This window comes from Helianthus annuus, chromosome 10 (genome assembly GCF_002127325.2).
Source record: "Helianthus annuus cultivar XRQ/B chromosome 10, HanXRQr2.0-SUNRISE, whole genome shotgun sequence".
Lineage (NCBI taxonomy): Eukaryota > Viridiplantae > Streptophyta > Magnoliopsida > Asterales > Asteraceae > Helianthus > Helianthus annuus.
Window position 1 is genome coordinate 155,386,003 of NC_035442.2, and position 23,457 is coordinate 155,409,459.

General features: G+C 36.7%; 2 protein-coding genes across 2 annotated transcripts; both read right to left on the minus strand.

Annotated features, from left to right (window-relative positions):
- Positions 1–4,029: 4,029 nt before the first annotated feature.
- On the minus strand, positions 4,030–9,387 carry LOC110886107 (molybdopterin synthase catalytic subunit). The gene is made up of 2 exons (XM_022133866.2): positions 9,204–9,387; positions 4,030–4,802 (listed from the first exon to the last, which is right to left on the minus strand). Exon 2 carries the CDS (start codon positions 4,745–4,747, stop codon positions 4,172–4,174), a length of 576 nt encoding a protein of 191 aa, XP_021989558.1. The 5' UTR covers positions 4,748–4,802; positions 9,204–9,387; the 3' UTR covers positions 4,030–4,171.
- LOC110882961 (zinc finger MYM-type protein 1-like) lies at positions 9,077–12,277 on the minus strand. Its single transcript, XM_022130836.1, has 3 exons — positions 11,102–12,277; positions 9,922–11,019; positions 9,077–9,106 (listed from the first exon to the last, which is right to left on the minus strand). The coding sequence occupies exons 1-3, from the start codon at positions 12,275–12,277 to the stop codon at positions 9,077–9,079; spliced, it is 2,304 nt and encodes a 767-aa protein (XP_021986528.1).
- Positions 12,278–23,457: the final 11,180 nt, after the last annotated feature.

Genomic DNA, 23,457 nt, shown 5'->3' on the forward strand with positions numbered 1-23,457 from the left:
CAAACCAACTTGGTTTATAATCAGGTCAAACCTCAGCTTACCCTAGGATGGCTCTGCTCGTAAAGAGCACTAGGTCAAGGTGGCGTTGCGGATCATTAAGACCACTTGGTGTAGGGGTCGTCTAGGCCCGGCGACGACCAACGACCCCCCCCCACCCCCCCCCCCCCACACACACACCCCATTGCGGGTGGCTCGTCGGCGTCTTGAACGTCGGTGTTGGGACGATGAGGACGGGAAGTAAAGGACAAAAATTGTTGCATCTTCTTCTCACACACACATATACATATATATTTTAGGCTCAACCTCCATTTCCTTAGATCCATTCTCTTTGCTCCATCCTTACACCCATCTTACGTGGCGCTAACGTGGAAGCCCATCCTCTATCAACCATACCGAGTAGCCTTAGTCATCAAAAAACAAAAAAAAAAAAAAAAAAAAACAAAAAAACAAAAAAACAAAAAAAGAACGAAAGAAAGAAGCGCAAACCAACTTAAAAGTTAAAAGCAAACCACACTGAAACTAAAGCAATGAAAAAGCTTTTTGTCACTTAATTTCTTTTTCTTTTTAACGGCCAAAGAAGAAATTCTTTTGTTTTCAAAGATATATTGTATATGTATACTGCTTTATTTTCATATTTCATCCCCATCTTCAAGCTTTATTGTACATTGACCCTTTAACTTTTATTGACTGTTGTCTCATAAACTTCCACAAAAATCCAATAAAGTCGATATTGAGTGTTTAATGTTTATCATCTTTTTCAATTAAAAAGACACCAATCATATTGTATCACTTTTACAATTAGATTTACTAAAGTTAGTTTTAGGTTTTTTTAAACGACGACTTTCATTAAAAACAACCTGTTATTATGCATATGTAAATATCTATGTGAGATACATGATTAAAGTTGATAGAAAGATAAAGTTGTGAAATATACATATATGATGTGGCAAACATTGTTTCAATACATAAACAATGTAAGTTAGATTGTCGTATACTTACACATAAACACTTGTACATGTTTTAACTATGATACATAATGTGATTATACAATCATCTACTCTAGTATTTTTTGTCTCTCACATTATAGACTTACATTAGTTCTATAACGAACACATATCTCATAATATACATGTTTCACTTAATTTAACCAGATTCATCATCATACGAATCTATAGAAACATTTTACTTTCAATATACTTTACTATATAGATTTTTAAAAAAAGGTATACTGATTTCACTCTAAACCCGAGTAATATAAATCACACCTCATATATTTGGATCCCAACATACTTCTCTTTGCAACGTGACAACCTCCATTTACAACCGTTTCTTTTCAAAAACTTCGTTTCTAAACCAACAAAACCAAGAATCGGAACAAAATCGTCTTGGTATCATTTCTCATACGCAACACATGATTTAGTTTCGCTAAGTCATAGAGATTAAAATAACATATGGGGTAAATGATCAAGTGAAGTGATATGGATATGGAAGCATCAAAATCATTGTTGGTGTGCGTGTTATTCTTCCATGCCTATACTTGAAGATTTGGGGTAAAAGGCAAAAAGGGCAAAGTGGGCATAAAGTTAAAATGGGAGTTAACAACGATGCCCTTTTAAAAGCAAAAGCCATCACCCGTGCCTGCATACATTCTCTATTCCACCACATCATATCTTTTTTATTTTATTTTTTTAGGTCAAATTTTGTTATATCTAAGGGTATATTCGTCAAATATTTTATAAAGATATACTTTCCTTTTTCTTCCTTTTACTTTATATATCTATAGACACTGGATCCGGCCAATCAGACTGGTTACCGGTTCCATTAGCACTTAAGAGCACCTATAATATGAGAAGTAGAGAAAGGGCATCTTCAAACGAGGTCCATTGACTGAGGTGGCTTCTCGTTAGGATTGATGCCTTTATAAATACCGGCTAAACCGGTGACGATATGCTCTTTTTTGACATAAAAATAATACAATTTAATATTAAGGAATGTGTACTAGTAGTTGACATTCAACTAAGAAGGGAAAGGTTTTTAGGTTAGTGGTTTGATTGTGCATATTTCATTAAATATTCCGAAAATTTCAAGTACTACAAAGTGAAAGTGAGGGGAGAATGTCAAAGCTGAGAACGACCACTATCGTGACAACGAATTTTTAACTTTATATTTATTGATTCGGTTTTTATATAATCTTTTCAAAAAGATTTAGTTCTAACAGTCGTTTTCATATCCATTTATTAGCCTCTTCACTATAGCTAGATGTTAATGTCAATTTATGGCTCTCTTCGTTATAGGTAGATGTTAATGTGGAAATGTTTAAAGATCGTATCTACTCAAAAGCATATTTAAACGTGTGGGTTCTTGATCACTCCTATAACCCATTTGGAGGGTCTCAACGATAAACTAAATGTGTGTCATAAAATGCTTGCACTTCTTAGGGCCCCACTAGTTAAGAGAGTCACCCTCTTCATGAGTCCAATACAAGACGGAACAAGAGATCCATAATAAAAAAAATGACTGGTGTGAGAGGATACAACGACACCACATGACACTTGCGAAAGAGTCTGGGACAATGGAGTATACATGGGGCGACTTAGTGGTGCACAAAGAACCCGACCCGGACCCGAAAATAAAACCCAGAACTGGGTATTATAAAACCCGGGTTTTTTTATAACCGAACCCGAACCCGACCCTACCCATAGGGTAGGGGTTGGGTATGCATTTCTGTTATAAATCCGAACCCGAAACCGGGTTTTTTTATATCCGTTCTCAACCCGGGTTTTACGAGTACCCGGTTTCAACCCGAACCCGGAACCGGGTTTTTCAATACCCGGTCCGGGTTCCCCAATACCCTGTTCAGGTTTTTTCATTTTTTTGTGTTTTTTCGAGTTTTGTACCTTGGTAACGGCTATATAGCCGTTAGAAAGTGTATTATGATCATTTGTTTGGTTTACATTGTATCTCTATACCCTATAAAAGGGTTCTTTGATGATGAACAACAAACGAAGACGATCAAGTTATGTTTACCATCTTATTCGATCCGGTTCAATGATTATTTAGGTGTCATGTATTTCTATGTTTTTTGAAATAAAAAGGTTTTGCATTTTATATTTATATGATTTATCCAAAAAAAATGAATACCCGAAACAAACCTGAACCCAACCCGATCCATACCCGAACCCGAAAATAGGGTATTATAAGACCCGGGTATTAGAAAACCCGACCCGAACCCTACCCAAACCCGGGTATATAGGGCATACATTTTTTATATAAAACTCGGACCCGGACCCGACCCGGGTATTATCAATACCCGATTTTGTAGAACTCGATCGTACCCGAACCCGGTTCCATACCTGGAACCGGGTATTCTGAAAACCTGATTTGTGCACCACTAGGGCGACTTACTCCTTAAAAACTCGTGAGCTTAGCATCTCTAAAAGCTAGGCAAACTCGATCTTATGATAAATCAAACCTAAAAAAACCGGACTTTGAATATCCAACCTTATATTAACCATCTTTATGAGTCGGCTCAACTAGGGGTATAAAAGAGCCAAGCCACTCGTAAGCTACTCAAAATTGGATCACTGAAAACTTAATCAAACAGAGCTTAAATGAGCTCGAGCCTAAACAAGAAAGCTTGTTGCTTGAGCCCAAGCTTCAATTATCAAGCTTGAGCTGGCTCGCGAGCCTAAACGAGTTTAATGTTTATTTATATAATAACAATTATTTAATATATAATTATGACAAATAATTAAGAAATTATATAACAATTATTTAAATATATATTATGTTATATATAAAGAAATTATAATCAATATATAAAATATAATAATTATAAATGTATATAAATCAATTAGCAACTAATAAACACATTGAGCCGAGCCAAGCTTGAAAAACTACTTACGAATCGAACTCAAGCTTGTTCTCTCGTAAGTAAATGAGTCGAGCTCGAACCTAATCAAGCTCCATTCATTTCGTTTACATCCATAGGCTCAAGAAGCCTATATATACCATACCACACGCTCCATGTTAGATTTAAATGGCTCATTATACTCTTTCTCAGTTTATAACTTAATATGAATCATAGAAGCAGGCATTTTATTGCATATTATGTTCACAATGCCAAAATACAAACACAAAACTGAAAACAACCCACCACAATTCTAGATGATCATGCATTGCCATTATCATCTTCCACCTTCACCTTCGGCCCACAACAACCCGTTTTTACCACTTCATCACCCTCCACCTTCACTTTCGGTTTGCAGCACGACCTAATCTTCCCAATTTCCGGTATTCTCTCAAGAAACTCCATGTTTTCTTTCCACACTTCACCGTTTGAGTAAACCTCTTTCTTCCATATCGGAACAGATGCTTTGAGCTCATCGATAACAAACTTACAAGCATCCAATGCATCAACCCGATGAACAGATGAAATGGCGACGAAAACACTTGTTTCGCCTACAGGAACGGAGCCCAGTCGGTGGGCCACAGCGATGGCGTTGAGGTTCCATAAGGATCTGGCTGACGAACAAATGGATTTAAGGCAACGAATAGCCATTGGCACGTACGCTTCGTATCTTAGCTCGATTACGGTTTTTCCATCGAATGTGTCACGGGTGTTGCCGAAGAAAGTGGCGATGGCACCACATTGCGGGGAATGGACGTAGTTTGTGTATTTGGTGATGTCGATCGGGTGATTTTCTTCCAGGATTTCCACCAAGTTTTTTTCGTCTTCACCAGCCATCACTTGTTTATGAAGACAAGATCAACTATTTTGCTTAACGGAGACGAAGTCAACTCTGCGGAAAAATCAACATATTCAGACATGATGGCATAATATTTACACTAAAAAGAGTTGTGAATTGACATATATGAACGGAGATGAAAAAACTAAGTATTTTCTTACACTAATTTATTTAACAATACATTAAAAAAAGGGTAAATTACATTTTTCGTTCTTTATGTTTGTATCAAATTGCAATGGATGACCTTTAACTTCAATAATTGCAATCACAATCCTTTATTTGGAAAACTCATTACACATTTCGTCCTTTAAAGCTAATCAGGTTAAAATTTTAAGTTAAGTCAGAACATGTGCCTTGCACATGAGGGTAGATTGGTAATTTCACTCATTTGTATATATAAAACCCTATCCAGCCATCTCTCACTCTTCAACCATCCTCCGCCACCACCGTACCAGCACCACCACCACCTGGGTTTGAATCGCATCTCCACAAACCATCACCAAATCCCCCAAATCCAGCCACAGCCACTACCACCATCATCAATACACCACCGCCATGCCACGCTGCCACCGTGGCTCGGCCACCAAAGGTGGTGGCCGGTTATTTTCTAGAGAGAGACATGAGAGAGAAGGTGATAAGGTTTTGTGTTGGGTGGCTGTGAAAGTGAAAGAAAAAAAGAAAACATATTTTAAATATAGTTGTAAATTTACTAACTTACCCTTATGTGCAAGGCACATGTTACAATTAACTGAAATTTTTAACCTGGTTAGCGTTAAAGGACGTACAGTGTAATGAGTTTTCCAAATAAAGGATTGTGACTGTAATTAATGAAGTTAAAGGGTATCCATTGCAATCTGATACAAACATAAAGGACGAAAATTGTAATTCACTTACTCCGGTGAAAGTATATGCAATTTTGACTATACAAAAAAAATGAGTTCATATTAAAAACCTGAATGAGCGTTCTTTTTTTAAGTCGCTCGTGAAGACTCTTTTTTCTTCTTCTTATACTTAGTGCTATCAAATAAGACCATTACATATATTATACATCCCAAAACAACCCGAAACCTTATGTTAAAAGTCGATATGAACCAAATTGTAATCTTTGGGACAGGATTGCCACGAGTAATAAAAGATAACAGGCAAGTAAACAATGTTGATATCAATAGTGCAGTGGCGGATCCAGAAATTTTCATTACGAGAGACAAAGGTGAACCAGGTCAAATAAAGACGAAAACTGATGACTGCTGGTAAAAATGGGTCGGGTCAATAACCATTATAACTTATAAAAATCGTAAACACATTTTCTCAGTTGTCATCTGCTGAGTAAGGAATCCCAACTTTCTCAAACTAGGGGATAACAAGGTCAAGACTACTATCAGTGGCGGATCTTGCCCGTTGAACGTGCCAGGGCCGAAAGACATGGGCACTAAAAAAAGCCCGGGCAAGCCAGGGCCAAACATAGTATATATAAAAAATTTCGATCGAAATGCGGAAAATTAGCACTACGCCCGCAAAACTTGCCCGGGCCGTGGCCCTGCCCCACCTCTTCTAAGATCCGCCCATGACTACTATAACTCTGTTGTCAAGGCTCACCCAGACGCGCGCGTAGGCCCACTTTTTTCAGGCCCAGCGCAGCCTTCTTGCTTCGCTTCAAAGGCGGAAGGCCCCCCACTTTCAGGCTCTCAGGCACATTTTCAGGTCACGTTCTGATGATAATTCCGGCCAAAAATCGTCTGAACAGGTCTGAAACAATTATACCAACCCTAAACAAGCCTGGAATCAACCTAAACAAGCCCTAAAGAAGCCTAAACCATGTCAAAAACCCCGAAAAATTGTGTATTTATACTATACACCTCGTGTAAAAAAGCCTCGCTTTTTAAGCGCCTTGCACTGAGGCCCAAAGGCTCATCCTTTGTGCCTTGAGTCAACCTCGCGCCTTCGACAACTATGCTATAAATATACGTATATATCTTAATTGAAAGTGTGAGGACCGTAGTTGATGTAAATTACCAACAGTCCAATACACTCCCATACAAACTCTAGTTCAGAACCAAAAATTTCATAGTTCACTACTTCACTGTATCAGATTTTTAATACTAAAGTTTATACAATCAAATTTAAACTAGTCAGACAGATTTCAGTTTATGTGAACAATAATACAATTAACAAACCTTGACCTAATTATCACAATTTTTAATTTTCAACACAAAACTCAAGTAATTAACAACTACCTGATGGCGCGATATTTGACTCCAAAATCTGTAATATTTCCTAACAAACTTCTAACAGCTCGTCATTAACAGATAAACGAAAAACGAGTTTAAGGAATACTTTCGTTGGGCGTTTTGAACACTAATAGAATGATATTTTTATTGGGCCTGCGGCTTTGCTGCTGGATCCTCCCCAGATACTCCTATAGTTCTATAGCTAGAGATGCTTGTAAAAGTATGAAACTTTGAGGGATCCTTAAATTCGCAACTGGTATGAGTTATTTGATTTCAATTTTCAATACCTATGAAAATCATGGTGGTAAACCATATAAGTAATAGAACTTAAACCATGCGTACATATGTACTCAGGTTTATCGATAAAATTCGAACCATGTTTGAAGCACATGAAAAAGGGCTACCAACAACACACTTTCCATGTTATAGCTATTCGCACATGATCACAATACGAAACTAAAGAACACGGGGATTTAACGTGGTTCGGTCTAAGCTGACCTACGTCCACGGGCTGCAACTAGAATCGTTTTTTTTTTTTTGGAATTTATGCAAGAGTAAATTACAAAAATTGTCCTTTATGTATGTCATTTATTGCTTATTGTGTCCTTTATCTTCAATAATTACAGAAAACGTACTCGATGTTTGCAAACCTTTGCAAGTTATGTCCTTTAGCCCTAACTCAGTTAATTTTTTGTGGTTAAATCTGACCAAATAGACCCCACATGAGGGTATTTTGGTCATTTTACTCTCATGTGGGTTCCATTTGGTCAGATTTAACCACAAAAATACTGTCATGTGGGGTCCATTTGGTCAGATTTAACCACAAAAATTAACTGAGTTAGAGCTAAAGGACATAACTTGCAAGGGTTTGCAAACATTGAGTACGTTTTCTGTAATTATTGAAGATAAAGGACATAGTTTGCAATAGGTGACATACATAAAGGACGATTTTTGTAATTTACTCTTTATGCAAACTTTCCATGGTTTGGGTTGCTGCTACTGATAGTGGTTGGGGTTATCTTTTTTGGTATCAGACGATGAACACAATTAACTGTATACACGTTGATGGGTTCGGTACCCGGTCAAAACAATTAACTTGCTTTTTTGTTGGGTTTGGGTGGGTCCGACCCACAATGCTTTTTGTCCAAACATTATATTTTTTTTTTTATAAACGAGTAGTGTGCCACTGTGCTCAATACAATTATGAAAACTATATTACTTCAATAATGATGTACTTGTTTTAATTCAACCTGCTTGGCCTGTAACCATTTAGAATAAGATCCTATGGAAAGTCGGGGCGTTGGGTAAATGGTTTAACCGACAAGGCGACAATATACTGATTCGTTTATCTTCTAGAATCACAAGGCCTGGGGGTTACTGTTCGTTAGCAGTAACAGTTTTATGCGTTAAAATAAACTATGAGAGACCTTCCACCCTCCTTTACCAAAAAAAACCCCAAACTGTGATAAGTTTGCATAAATTCCAAAAGAACTCTGTCTGAACTCAACCCACGATGGCGATACCCATTCAAGAACAAAAACAATTACTGTCATCATGTTGCATACATTTATTTTATCACAAAAGTACATTTACCCTAATATGTAACCTGTGTTGTCAAAAGCCCTTCGGGTGCGTGTGCCTAGGCCCTCAGGCCAGGCAAGGCGAAGGGGAGACACCTTGCTGCCATCCTGGCGCTCTGGCGACCTTCGAGCAAGATTCCAGCCAGACTTCGGTCAGATTCCGACCAAATACTGACTATTCCGGGCAAATTGGTTTAAAACATCCAAACAAACCTAAAACATGTCTAGAACCCCAAAAAACTGGTACGCTTATGCTATGCACGTTGCTTATCTCGGTCCCTCACAAGGCTCGCCTTTTGCGCCTTGAGTGAGCCTTGCGCTTTTGACTACTATGTATGTAACATAGAAAAAAGGCCTATAGTTCATAATGCATATATTAACCTGATGAACAAACCCTAAAATGATAGGTGCTGTATAATATTATTTATCCCTTTACTTATGATTCCAAATGAACAGTTTCCTCCTTTTAATCACTTACTTTGTCAAACTAACAAACACCTTGTTATTACTTATACACAAATTAAACAACCATATACAGATAAAAGAATAGCTAGAACCAAAACAACAAGAAAACAGTAACCAGTAACAACAGAAAACGATTAAACAACAACTTGTACTTGTAAAGTGAATAGAAATTCGAATTATACCTTTGCAACACCGAAAAGATTATGCTTCAGATGATGGAACTGAATCAATTAAACACAAACCCTATTTTTTTTCTGAACTGTAAGTGAGATAGATAGATAGATAGATTGGGTCGTCTTTATCCTCTGGGTTTGACCTGTGTGAGTTTGTAGATGCTCGTGTGTTTTGGACTTTTGGGCGTATGGGGGGTGTTTTGGAGTTCATATCTTCTTTTTTTTTTTTTTTTTTTTTTGGAACTGTAAGTAAGATAGATAGATAGATAGATAGATGGGGGGTGTTTTTTTTAGATGCTCGTGTGTTTTGCAATTCACTCTATAGTCTACGTTCATCAAGGAGTTAAATGTCATTTTACTCTTTATTTTTTTTGAATATTTTGTTCAGTGGCGGAACTAGAACATAAATTCAGGGGTATCCCAAAAAAATTTTTTTTTTACCGTGCAATCCTACAATATTAAAAAAAAACCAACAATACATAAAATAAAGTAAAAGAATTACCTAATAGATTTGTCCTCTTCTTTTTTTCATAGCTTGAAATCGTTCCATCACATCTTCGTCTTTTACTTCACGAAGAAAATCCTTTTCGACCGCACAAACCATAGCATTGTTCAAATATTCTTGGCCCATTCGATTGCGTAAATCCGTCTTGACAAGCTTCAATTTCGAAAAACATCTTTCAACGGTTGCGGTTGCAACCGGTACAAGCAAAGCTAACTTAACTACCCGATAAACTATAGGACAAGAAATATGCGTTCCCGTTTTAACCATAAGACGCGCAAGATCACTTATTCCATTCAAGTTGTCAAAGTTATCATCATCGCTTATTGTGTGACGAAATGACTCAATATCACCCAAAAGAGTCCCTATTTCTTGTGTAGTAAAATCATCCGGGTACATCTTAGCAAACGCCAATATCTTCGATGGATCAAACTTAGAAAAACCGTTAGAAGGATTTAAACCCGACATATTTTTTATCAAAGTAGTTGTTACCTCACTAAATCGACTTCCTAATTCTTGAATTTGCATGTCTAAAACCTCATTAAAAATGTCAACCTCAAAATGATGTCGATTTGTAATGACATTCTTTCGGTTTCTTGGGTTACCATAACTTTCCGACATGTCCAACATTGTAATGTTATATTTTTTACAAAAGGAAGTCACTTTTTCCAACATCGGCTCAAACCCATTTTGTCTTAAAGCATTTAATGCTCGTTTTGTACCATTTATCAAGTTGGCCGCTTCTAATAAATCTTTACCTTTTTGTTGAAGGTGTTTTGAAAGAGCATTTGTGTAACTTAATATATCTCCCATCAAATGCATATAAAAAACAAACTCGAGTTTTTTAAAATACGATAGAATACCTTTTGCATTTGTTCGTTGTTGACTGCAATCTCCATCTTCTTTAACATATTGGAGAACGGTCACAACTTCCGGAAACAATCTAAGCAAACTGATTATGGTTCTATGATGTGAACCCCATCGCGTATCACCGGGTCGTGCTAGGGAAACCTCTTGGTTTAATCCTTTACCCGTTTTAATTTCACCTTCAAGTAATTCTTTTTCCACTCTAGCCTTTTTTTCCTCCCTTAACATATCTTTTCGTTTGCAAGAAGCTGAAACCGTAGTGACAACCATGGAAATGAACTCATAGAATGTTTTGACACCGCTATGTTTTTTTGCAACAGCCACAATAACCAACTGAAGTTGATGAGCAAAACAGTGGATGTAATGTGCTGACGGGTTATCTTTCAAAATCAACGCTTTTAATCCATTAAATTCTCCCCGCATGTTGCTTGCACCATCATAACCTTGCCCTCTCACCTAAAACAAAAAAAAATTATAACATAAAAAAAATGATTAATACAATAAATAATGTAAAGAATCTATGAATTTTATTACTTACTTGCTTTACGCTTAACTGGTTGCTTGCTAATAAATCATCAATGGCTTCTTTAAGAGTTATAGAAGTCGTGTCTTTCACATGAACAATTCCGATTAAACTCTCTCTAACAGCCCCAAGTTTATCAACAAATCTAACAACTACAGCCATTTGCTCCTTTAAAGAAACATCACTAGATTCATCTACCAACAACCCAAATACATCATCTTTAATTTCTGCACAAATGCTTTTTGTTACTTCCTTTGAAAAGCATTCAATAATCTCCTTTTGAATCTTTGGCGATGTCAGTTTATTGTTCTTTTTTGCGTTCCCTAATGTGTACTTTCCAATTTCCGGGTGGTTAGTACTAATCAAGTTTAACACCGAAAGAAACATACCTTGAGAATTAGATTCTTCCGACTCATCATGGCCACGAAAGGGTAAAGAGTTTTCTAAACAAAATCTAGCACTCATAACGGAACCAAGTAATCGATAATAGTTTGCAATCATTTCTTCTTTACTCAACTTCTTCATATTCTCATCCATATGTTTCTTTTGATTCATGAGATTATGACATTTTTGTGCCGCCTTTAAATGATGACTATCAACATTCCCGACATGTTCCTTTAATGACCCCTTTTTACTCCAATCACAAAAGCCTTTAGAACTAGAAGACCATGTATCTCTTCCGCCTTGATTACCAACATCTTCTTTAAACAAGTAACAATATAAACAATATACTTTGTCTGCTTTGATACTATACTCTAACCAACTACAATCATTAAACCAACTAACAACAAAACGTCTTTTTTTTCCATAACAGTCTTTAACGGGAAACTTATGACTACGAGGTTGAAAAGCACCTTTAACAAGATATGACCTTCTTATGTCATCTATTTGATTTGGGTGATAACTAGTAATAGGTGGCCTATCATGTGGATCCGAAGGAAGATCATTCAAATCAATAATACCTCGTGTTGTTGGAGTTGTAGGATTATCATTATCAACATTCGGACTTGCATCAACGTCGTCATTTGCTTGGATATTCTCATTATCAACATTCGGACTTGCATCAACGTCATCATTTGCTTGGATATCATTACCAACATTCGGACTTGACTCATTATCATTAATTTCTTCGAATTTTCTTTTGAAAAAGTTCCCAATTAAAGCTTGTTTTTTGGATTTTGGTTTCGTCATCACTTCAAAGTTCAAACAATTATCAATCAAATAACAGTCAAAGTTCAAACAATTATCAAATATCAATCAAATAACTGAATAACAATCAAACAAACCTGAATTATCAATCAAATAACTGTTTATGTCGCTGTGCGAAACTGCGAATGGGATTGGGCTGCCAAACTGCCAAAGTGCCGATTAGACGATTATCGAAAATTCGAAACATTATTTATCAATCATCATTATTCATTCATCAAACTAAACAAGTAACAATTATCGAAATCGAAACAATTCTACAAACCTGTTGTTAGTCAGTTAGTGTTCGCCGTTCGGTGCCTGTGGATGTCAGTCGCAAATCTGCTGCAAGTCGAAACTGCCCAGGCCCCAGAATCAGTCGCAAATCTGCTGCAAATCTGCTGCAAGTCGAATACTATAATCGGTTCCTGTTGAATTCTCGATGACCTGCTGAAAATCCTGAAATCGGTTCCGACTATTCGTCTGTCTATTCGTATAATCGTATTCGTATGACTTTTGATATGCCATAACATTCTGCCGCCCAAAAAAATTAAGGACCTGGGGCTTTGGGCTGGGCACTTGGGCTGGGCACTTGGGCTGCTGGACACTTGAATAATCAATTGGGCTGCTGGACACTTGAATAAGCAGGCAGCCTTATTATTTTGGGCTGCTGGACACTTCAATTGGGCTGCTGCAGGCTTATTATTTTGTAAAAAATTTTTTGAGGGGTGTCCTCGCACTTGTTCAGGGGTGTCCTATCTATAAAAAACGAAAAAAAAAAAATTTACACTTCTAGTAAAAAGTTGAGCCGTAGCCCGGGCTCCGCCGTATATGCCTACAGGTCCGCCCCTGATTTTGTTAGTTTAGTCTAAAAATTTTACTTTTTGCTTTTAGATTCAAAAAGGTTTCACCGTTACCATTTTAGTCAACTGGGTTAACTTTATCCATTTTTCCTATTAACGAGAAGAGCAATTCGGTCATTTTATATGTATATCTGTTAACTGGAAGGGCAATTCGGCCATATAAAATGGCTAAATTGCCATCTCGTTAACCGAAAAAATGCTTGAAGTTAACCGAGTAGACTAAACTGGCAACGGTGAGACCTTTTTGCACCCACAGACGAAAAATGAAAACTTTGGACTAAACTGACAAAATAGACCAAACCACATGAACTAAAATGATATGCAACTCTTCATCAAACAATGAGATGATAATTTAATTTAAAAAAATAAAAAAGAAATATGGAACTTGTTTGATAATAAACTAGGATTTCCCGCGTTGCGGTAGGAAATCTTGGTACGAATCAAACATTAAAGGCCACTTCGAAGCTACACAATGTAAATACGAAAAAAAAAAACGAAATACAATGTAATAAATAGAAGAAAACTGATGGTGTGGTACCTATGACGTGGTATTGCAACCTGAACGTACGAAAAAATGGTGGTGGTCACGTGGTGTTACTATGTTTTCAAAAAGAAAAATCACTTATTTGGTCATTTTAAAAGAGCTAACGAACGAGAGTTATAAAAAGATAATAAAACTATTAGGCTATAGACGTATATTATTTATAATGTAGGAGTTAATTCAAACTTAAAAAAAAAACCACTGTAGAGTATAGGGTTGATGTTATTTTGTAACTTATTATTATAATATGAATTGTTATATTATTAATTATGTAAATTTAACCTATTAATATAACTTAACCATTTTTAAAGTAGTGGAGGGTTCAAATGATAAGATTTTTTTGTAAGAATAAAAAAGAAGTCTCAACCAATAAGAATGCTTCATTTTACTTATGTAATACTAGGTTATAACCCGTGGTACCCACGGGTCGCTCTATTTTTAAGGATATTAATATTTTATTAATTTTATTGCAATGGTCCGTTTTATAAAATTTGTGGGGATATATATAATATGATTCAATGTTAATCGTATATAATAATATATGCAAACAATGTGATTTATCAATGGTAACAATTACCATATAATTTTCAACATATTACTAGATAATGTTCTACGTATGTAGAATGATTCAGACCAAGATGAAAGGATGATAGCCTGTCTCGTCATTCTCTGGATACACATTTGAAACGATGAATTGATATAGCATTTAGATTGGTCAAAATCTCAAAGAGTAGCATTTCAAAAGGAATATAAAGGATTGTATGAATGAATGAAACATATAATGGATTACTGAGTATAACATATAGGTTGATAACCTAATTTATAAAAGTAAAATGAAAATGGGCTTGAAACATAAATTCAATTTAGACCATATCCATCGATTGAAATGGTGATTACTATTTAATATAATTAATTAATCCATTGAAATATTTGTTCAAAATTATTGCAAATATTCCACTTTTTTAAAATGTTGAACTATCTATATCTTAGCAATAATATGAAGATGTGATTTTTATATTTTGAATTATTTATAACAAATATTTTCAGTGACTTTTACAAAAACATATTTTTTTGAATTATTGAATTATTAATTAATAGATGGGCGATTAGTTAGAGAATTGATTAATTAAAAAAATCAATTCATAAAAATGAAAATCTAAATTCCATTAACAAACCAATATTACGGTTGACTAACTTATAATGACTTAATTCAATTTTGAATTATAAAATACAAAATATATAAAGAATCAACATTAACATTTATAAAGGAATTATCATATTTCATTTTGAATTGGGTTTTTTATGTTTCTTCAATTAGGCCAACCCGGGTGGTAACCCGGGTAAGAAAATTTCAGTTACATTAATCATAAGTGTATCAATAAAAGTAATACAAATAAAGTGACATGACATAAATTAGTAACAAAATGAATTGCATCATTAGGTATTAGGTATGAAGTTTTCTTTATAAACTATGTACAAAAATATCAAGAAAAAGACAAATAATGTTACATTAATAATTTACTAAAAGTAACATAAGCGCAGTCCGGCTGGTGTAGAACGCCTTGCCACATCTAATGTTATAGATGCAAGTCCTCTTTGATTTAACAAACACCTAAAATTTGATATCCTTCACTTCATAAATCATAAACAAAGTGACATCCATATATCATCGAGAGTGGGACAACATGAAAAAGCCATTTTGAGCTCAAGTTCATCCTTCAACATTTCTTCTGACTCCATACTCTCCCTTTGCGGCCAACCCATACAGAGTTGGTCTGCCAATCTACAATTGCATATAATATCATGAGTAGGATAGTTATAAGATACATCAAGAGATATGATCGCACTAATAAGTAGTTCCTAATGAACACAAATGACTCCCAATCACTAATCTTTGTCACCTTGTAAGTAGATGCCTTCGCAGTTAACTTGTAAATACCCATGTTGCCCATGACACATATGAGAATAAAATGACATTAATGTCTCCATCGACCGACAAAACTGGAAAAAAATGAGTCATGTTGGGTTATCTATTAAAATCGAACGATGTTTTGGTTTTATATCAAACAGATCAAAGTGGTCAAATCAAAAAAAAAATTGCTAAAGGATGTACAGGTCAATCAGGTTGAAAAGCAATGCATCAAAACTTTTTTTACCACTCTTTTCTCAAAGATATAGATAATTAATGTTATAATACTTTTGTAACTGTTGTTAACCCACTAACTATAGATTTAAATATATTAAAAAAACGTAGGAAAAGGATTAGTGGGTCAACCTATCCCTCCCATGTTTTGACCCGTTAAATTTTTTTGAACAAAAAACAGAATTCCAATTAGCACCCGGGATTGCTTCCCGGTCTCAAGAAATTTAGTTTTATTAAAAACTATTTATGATTGAATAGAGGAGGGTTCGGTAAATTCCCATTCCCTGCCCCTGATTATATCCCTACTAATTTCTACCTGAAAAATCGTATAAAAAATTTACTGAAAAAACCACATAGACAAATATAACATGAAATGCAGGGTTGGTAAAGAGGGAAAAAAAGATATGCTAAGGAAATGTTGGTAATGAGCATCTTGAGAGCATGGGTAATTTCGTAAACCACATGGGCCCTCGATTTCACAATCTTTTTTTTCATAGTAAAGAGCTAGCATGGGATCTGTTAGAGAAAGTGTACATAATTACTAAAACACCCTTCAAAGCATATCACATAATTTGACAGATATTTTAGATTAATACCTGGATGTTGTAATCCTTCAAAGTTCTCATTATATCATTCGATATCACAGCAAAAGATTTGGACAAGTGTGTGAACACGACTAAGTGAGTTATCAATAATTATAGAAACACGCTTGCAATGGTCCAACCAGTTTTGACCCTGATCAAGCATCTCCAAGTTAAACGTGTCTTATGTGATTGTAGGAGGAATACGAAACTGGATCGGACCACCAGCTTCAGGTCATACCTTCCAAATACCATCAACAACGATCTGCAAAGATGATATCAATTACATGTTAATCAGTTTGGGTAGCTTGTCGATATAGGTTAGGCCGGCAAACCAGGTGGTAAAATATAAACTGAAAGCTATATTTTTAAAATAATAATATAATATCTTTATTTTGTAACACCTCGAAAATTCACGTCAAATGAAATAACGACACGTGTCATGTACGACAAAAAGCATTATAAAACCCGGATTTAGTTAAAGATGTATGGCAGGATTTTTAAACATGTCGACATGTTAATTTATACCTCTGAACGACTTTATTATAAATCCCAAAACCCTAACATGATTAATAAACATCTAAGTATACCTTTAAATCCGGTGATTTTCTATTAATAATGGATTCCAAGATTTGCTAGAATGGATCCTATGAAATAATGCTAGATAAGCTTTCGTATATAATTTCTAGTAATGATTCAAACCAATAATTCTACAAGATTGGGTAGACAACTGATCAAGCATGGGTTAAAAGGCCTCATACTGTCAAATTCAGGCTCAAAATCACATCATGCAAGTTGCCTGTTCAAAGCTGGAAAGGTTAATTTTTTTTCCTTCTGGCAAAGGCTTACGGACCATAAAGGTCCTGCCTTACGGTCCGTAAGGAGTGCCCAGCGACAGCAAGTTGGTTGTTGGCTGTTATAAACGTTTTAACCGACTTAAAACGATATTTTCACTCTTATGGGCAACCCCTAACTGTTCCTAGGCACTAGGAAACACTTGTAATGATCTGGGATCCATGCTAGCCTTGCTTATCACGATCTTATGCAATCAAGAACACTATAAAAGGCCAATGAGTTGCAACATTGTGTTCACTCTTTTCTTCTGCATTTCTGGAGCTTCCTTGAGCTTAAGAGCTGATCCTAAGCCTTCCTAATCATGCATAGGACTTCAGTAAGTATGCTTAACCCTTCTTAGTTGAGTTTTTACTTAGTTTTAGCTTAAAAGTCAAACCGTCGTAATTAACGGTTGACTTAACGATTAATCTTTAATGGTCCAGTGATTAGTCGAATCAAAGGTAGTTATAAGTTGGCAATCATGTGGGCTTTAAACCCTTGAAAGGGAACCCTCTGATTCCCACTCTAACTAGATCAAATGTCGGGTCAAAGTTGCTTAGAAAAAAAGTCAACAGGAGCTTAATTTTTGAATTAACACATAATTAACAATGTAGAAGGCATGTAACCTATTTTATCACTCATATAACTTGGTAATAAGTATAAGAACTGGTCTAAGCTTGTTTGATCCGATAATTTTCTGTTTAGACCCGGTTCGGAACCGAAAGTCGCAAAACTTTGACTTTTGCTTTGACTTCAGTTCTGACCCGTTTTAGTAGAAGTTTAGAAATGCCTTAGGACTTCCTTAGGACCAGGTTACTTGATAGTATAACCCTCTGTGACTGGTTCGTTGATTGTCCGAGTCGTTTGCACATTTCCGTTAAATGCTTAAAAGTTGACCATAATGCCCTTTTGATCATAAAACGAGAATTTTGGGAATGTGAGAGAGCAAAAATCTTTGTTACTGATTTATAAACATGTCCCTAAAATTTCATAACGGTTTGAGGTCCAGAATAGGAGTTATGCTAAATAGCGCAATTAAGGAACTTTTGTTAATTAAACGGCGCTCTTAGCATAAAGCCTATCCAAAACCCAATTTCGACACCAAACCTTTTACACACTGATGTAATATAATATTTTGAGATTTTTAAAGATTTTTAATTATTTTTAACCTGCTCATAACCTAAGGTTATGGTATTGATTCGGTAAATGTCGATTATACCCTTTTCGAGCATAAAACAAGTTCTACATAGTATTTTGACATAAATCCAATTGCTACTGATTTTATATAATAAATAAAGTATTTTGAACTATGTAACCTGATAAGAAAACTCAGATTTCTTGTTTAACCCGGAAATCGCTTAAAATGGCTTTTTACGCGTATTAAACGCCTAGTATAGCTTTAAAACCATTTTGTCAGATAAGACTTAACACCAACTGATTTACCCTGCTAAAATAAGTTATTTTACTGATTTATTCAGACCCGAATCACAGGAGTTTAATTAATCGCTTTTATAATCTTTAAAATGACCAAAATACCCCTACGGGGCTTATATTGAGATTAAACTCGTTCTGGGCATAATGGAAGGTATCCTACTGATATCACAACATATTTAGGGCATATTAACTTAGGAAACCTGTAAGTGACTCTCATGGTTACCCGTTACGCTTTCTGCGCGTTCGGTTCGGTTTATGTAACTAGTTTACATAAATTAGCCGAAACGGGTCAAACCTCATCGTTTTTATCTCAAAATCCAGAAGGTGTTTAGTTTATCCATATTATACAAGTCTTTAAACTTGTCGGGACTAAAACACATTGTATTCCAGTCTTCGCCTAATCGTGTGTTCGAGCCGTATCTTTCGTTAAAACTAACCGGTCTAAGTTTAGGCTCAATTAAAGACCCGTTAGGATTCTAATAGGTTATATTAAACCTTCGTTCCAGAATAGGAGACCCGGTAAAAGCTACACACACTTGCTATTTTGTGATTGATACTTGCAAAGGTAAATACTTTTAACTTAATTTCCCTTATACGGGCTTGGGGTACGGTATATAAAATACCGCTTGGTCCAGCATTGATTCTTTGATCGAATAGAGATTAAATCATTGATATGCTTTGTTTTGAAATGTTTTGTTTGCTTAAAGCCTTTGGGGGGTTAATGACCATGCCCCGGATATCCTTGGCATCATCTTACGAGATGGCCACGACCTGAGCATGGGGTGTAGGCGTACACCCGTCAGTGCATAAATGAATAAATAATGTGGTGTGTCTATTGATCTTTAACCCGGTCTACGGATCGGGCTACTGAACGCATAAGGAACATGTAATTCGTTTACAAGTATTATATTCAAAATAATTATCCCAAGTTATAAAAGTTTGTGCCACGTGCATTCAAATCAATTTTATTAAACTTTTCAAAAAGAGTCGGTTGAATGTATTTACCAGTGTAAACTGACGTACTTTCCCAAAAAGGTTAAGTGCAGGTACTACGCGAACTAGGCTGGCTTTCTCCTAGCGTCCTCAATAAGTCTCGCAAGCTTGGATGTCAAAACTGTTGAACAATGTTTCCTATTTTTTTTTATCCCCTTGTGGATTATTTTCAACTGTTTGTGATACTTGATATTACAATTATATTCGGTTGAAATTTATCTATCTTTTGCTTCCGCTGTGCATTTAAATATTGTGTTGCTTGACTATAATGTTACCAACTACGTCATGATAATCCCCCATCGGGCCCACCGGTGAAACGTGTAAATATCGGGGTGTGACAGGTTGGTATCAGAGCCAACGTTGAGTGAATTAAACACTATCCTTATGTGTTTAATCTCAATGACACAATTGCACATACTCGAGTCTAGACAAGAACTTAGGATGAATTCGAATTGTTGCTTTAGTTTGTCCTTTATTGTTTGTTGTTGATTTCAATTGTTTAATCAGGAATATGCCACCTAGAACCAGAAGAGGAGGAAGAGGCAAAGGGCCAATCACTACCCACAACGATCACGAGGCCGGGCCTTCTCACATGCGAGCTCCTTCCAGCACAATGAGTGCCGATCCTCAGAGAAACAGGATGAACCTTTTTGAGCCCGCTAGATGGTCTATCTCTCACAGTTCAACACCTTCTTACCGTCACTCTTTTGGGCCGAACTCGGAAAACGAGCCCGATAACCCTCAACCTTCATTCATACCTCTCCAGCGTTCCGTTTCGCACCGTTCCTTCGGCGACCCCACTCCTGTCTTTCAGGGCCGGTTCAACCCGGCAAACTTTATCCAAGAACCAGTGGGTTTTAACCCTCTTGGACCGGAGGACCATTTCTCAGAAGACAATGCAATGGACATGGACGAGGACACGGACCCCGTCGAGCCTGCAAGAGGTACCCCCAACCATCCTATCGAGATCTCTGATGGATCATCCTTCCACGGAACACCCTATCAGGGTCCAGACATTTATCAAGCAAGGTTCAACCAGTGTGAGTGGTACTTTACACCCTCTCACCATTCTTCACCTCACAAGCAACAACAACAGCAGGATCCCTCCGAGGATTCACGTTTCGTGGCAGTCACGCCACTGCCTCCACCGCCGCTAGTTCATCAAGCACCTCCAGAACCACCAAGGTGTAAGAGAACAGGCGCGCGGATATCCGCACGAAGAGGAGATTTTCACTTTAGCACCCCTCGACACTCCAGTGGCAGTCATTATCCGCCACTGCATGAAGACCCACAAATGGGTGGACCTTCGTACCCAGTTCAAGAGGCAAATTCTGCACCAGTTGCACCACCTCCGCCACCATTTGGTTATGATAACCCAATACCTACATACGCCGGTTCCACGACATATAACCCATTTGAGCAGCCAGCTCACACTCACTACAACTATATTGATGTCGACCCATACCTAGAAGCAGCGACAAACTACAACGCCCTCCATCCCGAAGGACCTTATGGAACTCCTTGGGGAATGTGTAACACCTCGAAATTTTGCGTTCTATAATGTATTGACACGTGTCATAAGTTTACACGTGGATATAGATACTAAATAAGGACTAACGTTGACAAACATAGAAAGTATGTGAATCCGAGGGTTCAAAATGTCAACGAGGGATAAATATACTGTACAGTAACCCTAAATGATGCTCGTACCTTCAAACGAATGAATCATGGATCATACAGAACGAAATGTGGAAGAAAGTGAGGAATTACAAACTACAGGGGTCAAATGTGTCAACATGTTTAAGTTATACCTCTGAGTGACCTTTTGACAAACCCGGGGCTTTGTAACGGTTAATTATGCTCACTAGAATGCACGATATAAATTTCATAAAGTTTCGTTATCGTATGAGCAAGTTGTGATCAAATTCGTATACGAGGGATTAAAGCGTCAACGTTGAAAGTTAGGACTTTTCGGGTAACAATAAAGTTAACCGGGGACTTAACAAAATGGGTATATGTCTTGAAGCCCCTAAACATCAATTTGGAGGGCTCAAAGTGCAAGAAAATGATGCCTATTCAAAGTTTGAAGAGCCAAGGACCAAAGCGTAAAAATCAGAAAATTGAAGATTTGGTGCAGAAGGGCTTAGCGCGACGCAAGGCCCAAGGGGGGGGGGGTCTTAGCGTCACGCGAGGGCCTGTCTGGTCCGATTTTATTGGATTCTTGTCTGCCATAGCCCTTGTAACCGACTTAGATCCATTAATGATGCAGCACGGGCGCCCCCTGCATGCCTTGGAGCCCTTAGGGACACTTGTTGATGATCAATGATCAAATGTAGCCTTAGTTGTCAACAATCTAGTGACTTATAAGCACTATATAAGGCCTTCATGTGCAACATTATGTTCACAACTTCAATCTGCATTTGTGAAGACTTCTGGAGCTCCAAAGCAGAACCAAGCCATCCCTAGTCGTGCATAGGACTTTGGTAAGCACCCTTAACCTTTCTTAGTTAAGTTTTTGCTTAGTTATAGCTTAAAAGTCAAACCGTCGTAATTAACGGTTGACTTAACAGTTAATCACAAATGGTCCAGTGATTAGCCGAATCAAAGGTAGTTATATGTTGGTAATCATGTGGGCTTTAAACCCTTAAAAGGGCACCCTCTGATTCCCACTCTAACTAGTCTAAATGTCGAGTCAAACTCGCTTAGAAAAAGTCAACATAATGCTAATTTTGATTTAATGCATAATCAGTAATGTAGATGGCGTGTAACCTGTTTTAACACTCATACAACATGATAATAAGTATTATAAATGGTCTAAGCTTGTTTGATCCGACCATTTACTGTTTTGACCCGGTTCGGAACCGAAAGTCGCAAAACTTTGACTTTTGCTTTGACTTCAGTTCTGACCCGTTATGGTATGATTTAGATATGCCTTAGGACTCTCTTAGGACCAGGTTACATGATGGTTTAACCCTCTGTGACCGGTTCATCGTTTGTCCGAGTCTTTTGCACATTTCCGTTAAATGCTTAAAAGTTGACCATAACGCCCTTTCTACTTTAAAATGAGAATTTTGGACATGTGAAAGGACAATAACCTTAATTACTGATTTCTAAGCATGTCCCTAAAATTTCACGTTAATCCGAGGTCTAGAATAGGAGTTATGCTAAATAGCGCGATTACGAAAACTTTAGTAATTAAACGGCGCAATTAGCATAAAGCCTATCTACACCCAAATTTCGACACCAAACCTTTTACACACTGATGTAAAATAATATTTTGATATTTTTAAAGATTTTTAATTATTTTTAACCTGCTCATAACCTGCGGTTATGGCATCGATTCGGTAATTACCGAATATACCCTTTTCGGACATAACTTGAGTTCTACATGGTATTTTGACCCGATTCCAGCTGCTAATGATTTTAAATAATAAATAGAGTATTTTAGACTTTATAAACTGTTCGGAAAACTCAGATTCCCTGTAGAACTCGGAAATCTCTTTTATAATCTTTAAAAAGACCGAAATACCCCTACGGGGCGTATATTGGATTTAAACTCGTTATGGGCATAATGGAAGGTATCCTACTGATACCACAACCTCTTTAGGGCATATTAACTTAGGAAACTTGTGTAAGACTCTTACGGTTACCCGTTACGCCTTTTGCGCGCACGGTTCGGTTTATGTAACTAGTTTACATAAACTAGCCGAAACGGGTCAAACCTTATCGTTTTTACTTCAAAATCCAGAGTGTGGTTATTATACCCATATAAAACAAGTCTTCAAACTTGTTGGGTC